Raw genomic sequence first — 12396 nt, 5'->3', positions numbered from 1 at the left:
CCTGGGCTCAAGCAGTCCTCTTGCCTCAGCCTCCCAAGTAGCTGGGACTATAGGTGCATACCACAGCGCCTGGCTAATTTTTAAATTTTTCTGTAGAGATTGGGCCTTGCTAGGTTGCTCAGGGAGGGTCTCAAACTCCTGGCCTCAAGCAATCTTCCTGCCTCAGCCTCCCAAAATGGTGGGATTACAGGCACAAGCCACTGCACTAGGCCCATTATCTATGCTGCCTGCTCCTACTGACACCAACTCCACTAAGAAATGGGAGACTGATCCTGAGGTACAGGCAGGAGCCCTGGCTCAGGCTGAGTCATCTCAGGACTCCTGTCCTTCAAGAAACCTTGTCTTCACTGCTTCCTCCAACCTCCTTTTTGCTCCCACAACCTGTGCAAACATCATTACCCTATTTCTCACGTCACACGGGCAATAAATTTATCTTTATTCAATTTCTAAAGACAAGAAGGGAACTTTATCTCTGCATTCTCACCTCAATGGCTAATATAGCACATTTAATAATACTTGTTGACTACAATAATTAAAGCTCTTACAAACTGCTACATAAAAATGTTACTCTTGTTAATTACTGAATTACTGAAAACAAAAATACATGCTGGTACCTTTGTTTTCTTGCACCTTTAAAATAAACACTCCACAAATCTGTAAGAATTATAAAAGTCTTGAGGCTTAATGTAGGATTTTTCAAATATTTGCATAATTTCTGCTAAACTGCCATGCACAAATATATCAAAACAAAAAAGACACAAAATTACCCATAAAAGTTGGTAAAAGAATTTATTACGTGGCTTAGGTAGGTTTTTGCATTCTACTAACAGAAAAGCATTTTCCACACCTTATTCAACCTAACAAATTATATATTTGTGATTTTATCTACATCGCTGCAGTATTATACTATTGAAAACCTTCCTTTCAAATGTACTTTGGTGCAATTATACAGTAGATATCTCTGCCTTCAGAAAATAAAACATTCTCAGTCTACACTCAAAACGGAATAAAGACATCAATACCAAGTTTGTGCACCACTTGGTAAAAGATTGCAATAAAAATCAAAAGAGTATGCTGCTTAACATATAAAGAAGATGAGCCATCTGCCACAGTTTCAGTCAAACCTTTGTAGGAATGATTTAGCATCTGGGTTTATTTTTACTGCAGTTTTCACATATGATAGGTGGAATTGTACCACAAAGAATAGTCTCATTTGTACAAGAGACTCAAATATTGGACTCTAGCACAGGAAATGTCTCTTGGGGCTTAGTAATATACAAACTGATAGAAAAGAAAATTGCCTTAAGAAAAATTTCACAATTGACTAAACATCTGAAACATTTTTATCACAGCTTTCATATATTAAAAAAGTTTCCTCCAGAGATGAAGCTTATTGATGAAATGAAACCTAGTCACTATCATCTGACCCATGTTCTGAGCCTCTATCTGAGGCCTCATTGTTGGATCCCTCTGGTTCCGATTCATTTCCAGAGCCTTGGCCAGAACCCTCATTATCAGATCCTCTCTCTGATTCGTGGTCTGATTCGGCACTTGGAGAAGCTGGGCAAGAGTCGTTCTCAGAAACTCCTGAGTGGCTTCTCCCTGACTGCACAGATTCATTGTCAGACTGCTCAGAACCAGAGGGCCTTCTCTTTCTGGATGGCTGGTCACTGTCTGAGTCCTGATCTGACCGCTGTCTTCGTGGCCTCCGGGGACTGCCGGCCTCGCTGCCAGACTTGTTCTGGTTCTCATCAGAATCACTCTCTGATGAGGCATGTTTCTTTCGCTGTTCGTCCTCGTCTGAGTCACTGTTGCTGTTGCTGTTCCTGGGATGTCTGGCAAAGATGATCATTGGTTAGAAGCTGAGGATTCTGGCTAACTGGGGCCTTGATAAGCAGAGAATGTACTTTTAAAACATAAGGGCATTTAATATTCTATTTCTTGACCTAAGTAGTGGTTACACAGGTATCATTTTGTGATACTTGTTTTGTGTACTATTCTGTAAATGTAATATATTTCACAATTCAAAAAGGTTTAAAAAGTAAAAAAAGATAAGGCACTTTAGCTATAAGTCAAAATATAAACCGGGATGGTGATTCACTGGGCACTTTTAATCAGAATGAAGCACTTCCCAATTTCATATATAAAATTATGAAAAGGGATACATTTGTTTATCTTTGTAAGCAAATTAACAGAAACAAAGATGAAATCCAGGATCTCAACTGGTTTGAAGACTTTGAAGAATTAACCCTTTTCCAAAGGCAGAAAAGGGTTTCAAAGGATATTTCCCTGTCCTATTGCCATCGGTGCTAATAGGTACCTGAAGAGTGAGGTCATTATTCCTGTCCTAAGATTTGCTACTGCACTAGGTCTCCTCCACCATGACCAGACTTGCTCAAGATAGGGAACTGGGGCTAAAGGGGCCCTTTGGTTTATTTGCCTTTGCTCCCAAGCTCTCCCCTCTACTTCTCAGTTGATATGTGAAAGGAAAGGGGAAGTCACGCTTATGCTTAGAATGGTGGCAGCACCCTCAGAGTCTTGGTCTCCTGGAGGCTCTGAGGAAAGAACATTCCCTTAACCACTGTGACCACTCCTTTGGAGCAGACACACTTCTCTGGCACCTTCCTTAGTTCTGGTTTTCATGACAGATATTCCAGTAAAGGAATACTGAATCCCAGAGTTCGGTCTAGGAACGGTGAGGGAGGTGAAATATATTACTCTCTTTCTATATACATATTAAAGACCTGTGGGTCTTCCCTGGGATCCAATTCACTCCATTCCATCTCGCCAAATAAGCAAACACACTTTATGATGGTCAGGACAAAGCTTAATTGATGCAAGTGGCTCAAACAAACTTGGCCTTGACTTCAGGTACAGATTTGGAAGCAGCTCAGCATCTCACAATGGACCTTTCTGCCGACACATTTAACAGTGCTCAGTCTTTGAAAACCATGTATTTCATTACACTGATCATGCACATCTCTAAACAGACCTGGATAACACCATGGGGACAAGGGCTAAACAGTGCTTTACAGAAAAACAATCCAGATGTGTCAGCCGGTGCCTTCAGAGAAAAAGGGAACTGCAAATCTTTTTTGTTTATTTTGTTTTTATAAAATTTCTGTAGTGATGGAGTCTCACTGTGTTGCCCAGGCTAGTCTCAAACTTCTGGCCTCAAGTGATCTTCCTGCCTCAGTCTCCCAAAGTGCTGGGATTATAGGCGTGAGCCACCTCACCTGGCCAGAACTGCAAATTTGGTTCTTTATAGATTACCACCCTATGAGTCCAATCCCCACCAGAAGCCTTAGCCTCCTCAACATGCTAACCTCTGCCTCAGGAATCCCAATTCTTCTAAGACTCAACTCAAACACCCTTTCTTTTAGAAAAAAACATCTCTTACAACTCCTACCACCACCCAAACTCAAGACTAGGTATGGTTCCTGGAGAGCAATAATGCAAATTCACATGATAACATTAATCCAACTATAATGTGGGGTTTTGTTGTTGTTGTTGTTTTTCACAAGAGTCTCACTCTGTCGCCCAGACTGGAGTGCAGTGGTGCCATCACGGCTTACTTCAACCTCTGCCTCCTGGTTTCAAGCGATTCTTGTCCCTCAACCTCCCTAGTAGCTGGGATTACAGGCACACACCACCATGCCTGGTTAACTTTTGTACTTTTAGTAGGGATGGGGTTTCGCCATGTTAGCCAGGCTGGTCTCAAACTCCTGGCCTCAGGTGATCCACCCACCCTGGCCTCTCAAAGTGCTGGGATTACAGGTGTGAGCCACTGCACCCAGTCTACAACATGGTTTTGGTTTATCTGTTCTTCGCCACTGCCTGAAGCAGAAATTCCTTGGAGAATTTATGGGCCTATCTTTTCTCTCTGTCTTACCAGCACTTAGACTATCACACACTGGATGTTCAAATGTCTGTTGAATGAATAAATGAAAACGATGGCTACAGAAGAACACAGTGTAGTACAGTATTAAGAGACCTGGTTGAGAAATCCAAATGGGGGACAACTTGAGCTTGAGGGGCAAGTTTAGGACAAATGATTTTATGCTTCACTGGGTGGGCCATGAACTAAAGAAGAGTCTTGCGGAAGGAGTCTAGGATAAGTCCTCCACGGAGCAGGTACTGTTGACTTACCACTGCACAACAGGGGAGGAAACAGTCAAGAAATAGGCTATCTCTCAACATGGAGAAACCCTGTCTCTACTAAAAATACAAAATTAGCCAGGTGTGGTGGCGCATGCCTGTAAACCCAGCTACTCGGGAGGCTGAGGCAGGAGAATCACTTGGACCCAGGAGGTGGAGGTTGTGGTGAGCCAAGATCGTGCCATTGCACTCCAGCCTGGGCAATGAGAGCAAAATTCCATCTCAAAAATAAATAAATAAATAAACAAATAAATAAAAAGAAATAGCCTATCTCCATATGACCAGGACTTGGCTACCTGTAACACTTTTAGTGTGTCAACAGTAGGGCAGCAAAATGATACATTTTATTTAGAAGGATGTCATCTAGGAAATTTCAGCTAACATCCATGAAGAAATGAGATTTCAAAAAAGGTTTTCTTCTTTGAGAGAAAAGATGTAGTAGGACAAAATGACAAGTTAAACTTTCTTCCAGCTCTCAGATTCTAAGAAGCTGGGGAGAAGACATTTCGGCACAGCAACACTCCCAGTTATCTATTTCCTCCAGTTTTCAAGTCTGTCCCCACCCCTCTTATTATTTGTAAATAAAAATAAAGAAAAGTATATTTTTCTAGTATAGACAGGTAGATTAGTAATCACTTTTGATTTATCTACATCATGAGAAGAATTTACAAAGAGAAAATATCCTACCCTTCATCAGCAATTTTAAGTTTATCCTCATCCGAAGAGTCATCACTTGATGAAATTATGGCTTTGGATTTTATTTTTCCCTTCATTGATGGAGGCAGACGTTCTGGCTTGGGCTAAAGAATGTCAAACATAATAGATTTGTCAAGACGCTTACATTAGGCCATCTTGTTAAATTGGGTTTGCATTACAATGATACAATCAAACAACCACTGATGAACTTTGAAAACAGCATTCGTGCTTGAGAAAGCTGCAAGGAAAGAATGTATTCTAGTGCAATCTTTCATGTCTACCAGGGGACAGAAAAACACAGTACTATAAACTTACAGCCTTTTTCTTATCTGCTCTTGGTGGACGTCGTTTTTTCTGTTTGGGTCCATTTTCTGTTTCATCATCATCAGATCCTTCTTCTCCCTTCGGAAGTCTTAAATAGTGAACACCAAGAGAGAGTTTGTCAAGAGCCTACCTATAAAGTTGCAGACTACTTTGCCATTAAATTATTATTCATTCTGAATCCTCTTCTATATGGGTGCTGTCCTCAATCATACTGTTCACTCCTCAAGGGCAGAAGATATAACTTACTCTTGCTGCACGTGGCTCAGAAATCTGTAAAACGATGTATTTATGCAATGTCTGCTGATTAATTTAGTCACTGCTGAGGTCTCATTAATTTGCATTTGAATCTTGCACTTGGTGGAGTGATAGAGAACATGAGAAAAGACACAGGCTCCTGACTTCAACATCTTTCCCCTCCTCTTCCTTCTTTCCCAACTACTGATTCCAGGCCTGCTACTAATATCCTCACCACAGCTTCAATTTCACAAGTCTGTGTCTTAATGAATTATCAGGTTCTTTCCCAAATACAGTCGGCCAAGGGTTGGGAAGGGCAGTCTAGATAAGATAGCTGAATGGAGGTTCCTGGACAGGATAGCACAATAAGAGAGGGACAAAGTAGCTTAGGAGGCACCTCCACATAAGAAATGGGTAGGGCATCCTTGATCTTAACAGCAGAGAACACTGAGTGGTTTTACAGGTGCTTTCACACACATTCACATCTTATGCATTGAGCAAAAACCATGAGGTAGGCATTGCTGTTACCAATGACAGAGAGGAAACTGAAGCTTAGTGATTTCTCCAAGATTGCACATGCACAGTTAGTGTGGACACAATCCAGGTCTTATTCTAAATCACATGTTTTCCAATAAATATTTAGAGACACAAGAAAGGCAATTATGACTAACTTGTAGCTCTTAGAAGGAAAGCTGTGGAGATGTATGGAAATCCCAGGTACTCAGTGGATTTTGTACTGGGGTCTATCTTAGAATTAAAGTAGGAAGTGGGGGCACAAAAAGCTTCACTGTTTGGATCAAGTGTTCATAAATTCTAAACATCAAAAGATTCAGAAGGTAAAAGGTCTTTCACCACTTTTACGAGGTTACTTAAAACACATTAATGATGACATTACCTTCTCCTCTTTTTCTTCTTTCTCTCACCACCCTCCTCATCTTCACCTTCTTGTTCACTGCCACTACCCTTTCTTCTCTTCTTCTTTTTGGATATAGGTAGGTCATCATCAGTGTCATCATTGACAAATTCATCAAACTCTCCTCCCTTTTTAGAACGCTAAAATCCAAACAAGCCTACAGTCAGTTATTTCCTGGTTGGTGGAATGTGGTTAGAATGCTAAGGTACAGAAAGGGGCCATATCCTATCAGTCATTTGACAATGAAGGATTTTTTTTTTTTTTTTTTTTTTGAGATGAAGTCTCACTCTTTTGCCCAGGTAGGAGTGCAGTGGGGCAATCTCGGCTCACTGCAACCTCTGCCTCTTAGGTTCAAGTGATTCTTGTGCCTCAGCCTCCCAAGTAGCTGGGATTACAGGCATGCATCACTATACCTGGCTAATTTCTGTACTTTTTAGTAGAGATATGGACCATGTTGGTCAAGCTGGTCTCAAACTCCTAACCTCAAGTGATCTGCCCACCTCGGCCTCCCAAAGTGCTAGGATTACAGGAATGAGTCACCGTGTCTGGCCCGAATGAAGGATCTTTTACTAAGTCACGTGGAAAAGGTTCTTGGCTAGGCCCATATTTTAAAGACTTCTAATTGAGATGAAAGTCTCAACCAGTTAAAACTGCAAAAATCAACTATTTAAAAGACAACTACAAGGTAAAATATACTTAGCTAACCTTGGAATGCATTGCTAAATACTGGATACCATTGAAATCATTCTCTGTGTTGGAAGACTGTCTCTTAACAAAAGAGGAAGTCAAAACTAGTAAGTACAGAAGGAATTTAACCAATTATCCTCATTTCTCAAAGTCAAAAGACAGAGACTGAGGTCACTCGTGCTAGCAGGAATTATATCTTACCCGTCCACCACCACCACCTCTTTTCTTCTCTTTTGTTGCTTCAGTCTCACCAGTAAATATAAGAATATTTTTGGTCTTCTCCACATACTGGGCCCGCTGTTCCAAAAGTTTCTTTTGCTCTTCCTTTTCTCTGAGACGTTTCTCTTCCTATGAGGAAAAATGGTGGAAAAGAAGCACCACTGAAAATTTTCTTATGATGAAAAATTAATGGCTACCATCCTAAGTAGAGGACTTCTTTTTTTTTTTGAGACGGAGTCTCACTCTGTTGCCTGGACTGGAGTACAGTGGTGCAATTTGGCTCACAGCAACCTTGGCCTCCTAGGTTCAAATGATTCTTCTGCCTCAGTTTCCCAAGTAGCTGGGATTACAGGTGTGTGCCACCACTCCTGGCTAATTTTTGTATTTTTAGTAGAGACAGGGTTTCACTATGTTGGCCAGGCTAGTGTTGAACTCCTGACCTCAAGTGAGCTGCCCTCCACCCACCTCAGCCTCCCAAAGTGTTGTGATTAGAGGCATCAGCCACCACATCTGGCAGAGGACTTTTTTTTTTAAACATACAAAGTGTATGCATGCACACAATTAATTCCAGTATAACTGGAAAATACAAGATACCTGTTCTTTAAGAAGTTTCTGCCTTAACAGTTCCTTTTCTTGCTCTTGCTTAGCCCGCAACTCCCGCTCTTCTTCATCTTGTTTGCGTGCCCGGGCCACATGGTACTGGGCCTGGCTCAGTAAGTCAGAACACTGCCTAGAACATTCCAGGTTTAGAGAAACATGAATGCAACTACTATATTGAAAAACTCAGCACATCTATTTTCCTTACACAAATTAAAAAATCTGAAGCAGGACCATTAGTTGATCTATGTGAAGTCTTTTTTTTAAAAAAATGTTTCTTTTTTTTTTTGAGACGGAGTTTTGCTCTTGTTGCCCAGGCTAGAGTGCAATGGTGCCATCTTGGCTCACCGCAACCTCTGCCTCCTGGGTTCAAGCGGTTCTCCTACCTCAGCCTCCTGAGTAGCTGGGATTACAGGTGTACACCACCACGCCTGGCTAATTTTGTATTTTTAGTAGAGACGGGGTTTCTCCATGTTGGTCACGCTGCCCTCGAACTCCTGACCTCGGGTGATCTGCCCACCTCGGCCTCCCAAAGTGCTGGGATTACAGGCGTGAGCCACTGCACCCAGTCAAAAAAAATAATTTATTTTTTGCATTACACATCCCACACTATACCAAAGTATGAAGTCTTAATTAGCAAAATTAACTTAGTTTATTATAAGCCAATACTGCCAACTACGTTAAGTTTCCAAACTATAAATGTCCTCTGAAAGCACAGCTAAAAAGATTTCCAACATTATCTTTCCATATAACTCAGAGTCGTGAATTTTATCTTGACTAGGCTGACACAGTTGACATAAGTAAAATAGAAAAGTATTTCCCCCACAACTTAAGTACTTGTTCTAAGGCAATTTGCCCAGTTCCCTGAAAGGAAAAAATCCTGGTAAAGATTAGAAAGTCCCCAAGAGAAGTGTGAAAGACTGACCTGTGGAAGGTCAGGAACCTCTGTTCCCTACTGTGTCACTTTACCAGCCCATGCAAATATCACTGCCTCACCCAAAGTCACCTTCCATAAATAGTAACATTACCTGGCTTCTGTAGCAGCAAGGGCCAAATCAAATCTCATTTTATCTCCCACTTTACTCAAATAACTGAAGTATCTAAATGAAATGAAAAAATACTTTACTTTAAAAAAAAGAGATTGTAATGAAATAAAGCCCTTAAAAAATTAATCTGTTCTACAAAATCTGAGAATAGGTTTGCATATTAACTGATTTACACAAATTTATGCCACTCATTACATTTAATAGACACGTTCCTCAAGATGGTCTAAGTTATATTTAATATTATCAGTAAATTCACAAATAACCACAAATCAATTCAAGCAACGACTATTTACTAAACATGAAATTTACTGAATATGTCAGGATGGAGGTTAGGGGGCTCAGGCCATGAAAGCACTTATAATTTACCAGGCAAGGCAAGAATTGTTAAATAAGAATACAAATAAAGTTGGACAAAACCTGAAGAGATAACAGGTTTTAATTTCACCACACACTGAATCACCATATAAATACTATATGGTTAAATAAATTTTGAGCTGAACTGAATAAAACTAGTAAGCATTATTTAAGAGGTAAAACCTGAATCCTAGTTCAATGAAAATCAACATCCCATTAAAAGACACATTGGTGTAAAATAGAAAACCAACGTTAAGTGTCTAAAAAATTTCACATGTGTAAAATGCTGGGTCACATTACTGTCAGATTAATGAAAAATCTATGGCAAGTTTGCAAAGCTAGCCAGCCAGTCCTACAGGTTGAGCTACAAGATCCAAATCTGGCAGGATCCTGACTATAGTTTGGCACCACCTGGTGGCAGCAGCTGTCTGCATTGGCTTAACTATTGCTGGAATGATTCCAATAGACCACCTTTAGAAGTAAGTGATTTTCAGCAGCTTGAGACAAATGGCTTTAAACAAATAAAGCATTTCAGACAAAATCGGGAGCGTTCAAGATGGTATGGTCATAGACCAAACAAAGCATTTAATAGGCTGTTTCTACAAAATCTTTACCTATGTGCAAGCTCCAGTTCTTTCACAGCATTAAGTACTTCCTTCAGATTACTTTTTTCATCTTTCAGGACAGAGGTAGCTAATCTTTGTAGGACCAAGGCCACATTAAACATAAGAACTGTATCACTGGGTGCCACATGTCTAGCCTGTGAATAAAAAATAAATATTTCATATGGTCAAGTGACATGAAAAGGATTTTAGACAGCAGAGTATTATTAAGTAGTAGGTATGTGAACATGCATAACAAAGAATTAAAAAATACAATGTAGCACAGAAATGGATGGGAATAATAGTCTCCTTTTTACCTTTAGCAAAGTCTGTTTGCATTCCTGTAACTTGCCACACTTGAAGAGGGCCCGTGCCAAATAGAGCACAACTTCAGTGTTTTGGTGCTTATAGAACTTTCTGAGGCAGTTTTCATACTACAAAAAAAGAAAAAAGTTAATTAAAACACAACAAAGAATACATGACATTTTGATTTTGTAGCAAAATGGCACTGCAATTTTAAAGCTCTGTAAAAAGGTATTTTACCCTTTGAATGGTTAATTTCAAAGAATAATTTGGGGAATGATTTTTGACATTCATCAGGATACATTTTGATAACATAAAAATCTGACCATTAGAAAAACTAGATGCTTGAAATGATTTCTTTCCATTTGAAATGTGGACCAACACTGAAAGAAGGGGTAAACAGATTGTAAAGCCTTTTTCATATTTTTAGCAATACTATCTAGAATCAGCTTATTGACCACTGATTAGAAGTCATATACCCGTGTCCTTTGGGTTTTACTGTCTATACCTTTCTTAACAATTGGCAGAACACACCTACTGGCAATGAGCACAAGGAGTCTTACAGTTCTGATTGTTAACTTCTTGGTAAAACCAATACAATACTAGTGTTAACTGTGACATGAACATAGCACTTTTTGACCACGGAATACCTCTTGTCATAAGTAAGACCTTTTTCATGAAAAATGATTAAGACAGGTTTTTCCTGAATATCCCTAGTAATTTGCATTTATAAAAGGCAACATTATTATTCAGGAGATCAGGAAGGCCAACCTCACAAAACACAGCCTCTGAAGCTACCATATACAATCTGGGTTCCAATACTGTGAATACTGATAATAACCCACCCATTTTAGAAAAAGGTAAACCACTTCTCAGAGCCTGGATTGCTCTTTTCTTCTACTTTTTGTAAGCTTTTCCTTTCTGACCATAATATATCCCAGAGAGCCGAAGATCCTTTTTACTTTTCAATGTTATGGATGCTGAGTATGACTTTTATTTCAAACTCAAGCACTCAACAAATGTAAGCATTAAAAAAAATCCTACAGTCATTAAATCTTATCCCTGTTTTCTTTTTTCTTTTTTTTCCCCAAGACAGAGTCTTGCTTTGTCACCCAGGCTGGAGTGCAGTGGTACGATCTCAGCTTACTGCAACCTCCGCCTCCCGGATTCAAGCAATTCTCCTGCTTCAGTCTCTCCCCAGTAGCTGGGATTACAGGCACGTGCTACCATGCCCAGCTAATTTTTGTATTTTTAGTAGACAGGGTTTCACCAAGTTGGCCAGGCTGGTCTTGAACTCCTGACCTCATCATCCATCCGCCTCGACCACCTCGACCTCCCAAAGTGCTGGGATTACAGGTGTAAGCCACCATGCCTGGCCCGTTTTCTTTTAAATAAGTCATTTAACCTTTCTGAAACTCACAGTTCAGTTTCAGAAACTGAATATACAAATGAATATTAAATCCTACTACTTACTGGGTATTACTAATATGCTAGGCATGCTAGTGCCAAGTAGTTTTCATACTGGATCCTCATACAATTCTATGAAGTTAGGGTACAATTATCTCCATTTTATAGATAGGAAAACTGGCTCACAAGGGATGTCCCTTGCCTGAGGCATGTAATTAATGGTGGAACCAGGACTCCCATCTCTATCTGGATACCAAAGCCTGGCCTTAGCATTATATAATTATAAATCTCTAAATAGACACAATATCACAAGAGATAGCATGCAGTTCCATGACAGGGCCAGAATGGCTAAGAAAAGATCTGCTCAACAATGAACAAGATATAAAAATATCTTGAAAGAGAAGCTATTACCATCTGAACGGCGCTGATGTACTGCTTTTGCTCCACATAGATGTGTGCTAAGTTCAACCACACATCACTAATATCTGCTGTTGCCTCTCTTACTTGGGCAAATACATCACGAGCTTCACGAAAATATCCTTTGTGGGCCAAAACAGCTCCTAAAGATATAAAAAGGTTCACGCTTAAGAATTTTCTAATTGGAGCCAGAAAAACAACTAAAAATTATATTTTAAAACAACTACATTGATCATATTTTAAGAAAAATTCTGATTTACAAACATTCCTCTGAAAGTATTCATTTAAAACAAATTGTTATAGGTACTCAAGTTTTATAATTACCTATGCCATTGGCAGCATACAGATTCTTTGCATCATTTCTGAGTACTTGTTTGTAGATGGCCAGAGCACGATCTTGATGACGCTTTTCCTATAGAAACAAGCACTCTTAAAAAAG

At 39.7% G+C, this 12396-nt stretch overlaps 1 protein-coding gene across 1 annotated transcript in view; it reads right to left on the bottom strand.

Moving 5' to 3' along the window:
• Positions 1-770: 770 nt before the first annotated feature.
• Positions 771-12396, bottom strand: part of CTR9 (CTR9 homolog, Paf1/RNA polymerase II complex component) — a 28877-nt gene continuing 17251 nt past the window's right edge. Inside the window, exons 15-25 of the mRNA XM_010384807.2 lie at positions 12282-12369; positions 11952-12100; positions 10148-10264; positions 9843-9988; positions 8857-8928; positions 7826-7961; positions 7214-7360; positions 6308-6465; positions 5170-5266; positions 4846-4958; positions 771-1835 (exon numbers count right to left, since the gene is read on the bottom strand). Of these exons, the coding sequence (XP_010383109.1) occupies positions 1409-1835; positions 4846-4958; positions 5170-5266; positions 6308-6465; positions 7214-7360; positions 7826-7961; positions 8857-8928; positions 9843-9988; positions 10148-10264; positions 11952-12100; positions 12282-12369 (1650 nt within the window). The 3' untranslated portion in view covers positions 771-1408. The remainder of the gene's footprint in view (positions 1836-4845; positions 4959-5169; positions 5267-6307; positions 6466-7213; positions 7361-7825; positions 7962-8856; positions 8929-9842; positions 9989-10147; positions 10265-11951; positions 12101-12281; positions 12370-12396) is intronic.

The sequence above is a fragment of the Rhinopithecus roxellana genome, chromosome 15, assembly GCF_007565055.1.
Source record: "Rhinopithecus roxellana isolate Shanxi Qingling chromosome 15, ASM756505v1, whole genome shotgun sequence".
NCBI classification, from domain to species: Eukaryota; Metazoa; Chordata; class Mammalia; order Primates; family Cercopithecidae; genus Rhinopithecus; species Rhinopithecus roxellana.
Note: the sequence above shows the minus strand (reverse complement) of the source record. Positions and strands in the feature narration are given on the sequence as shown.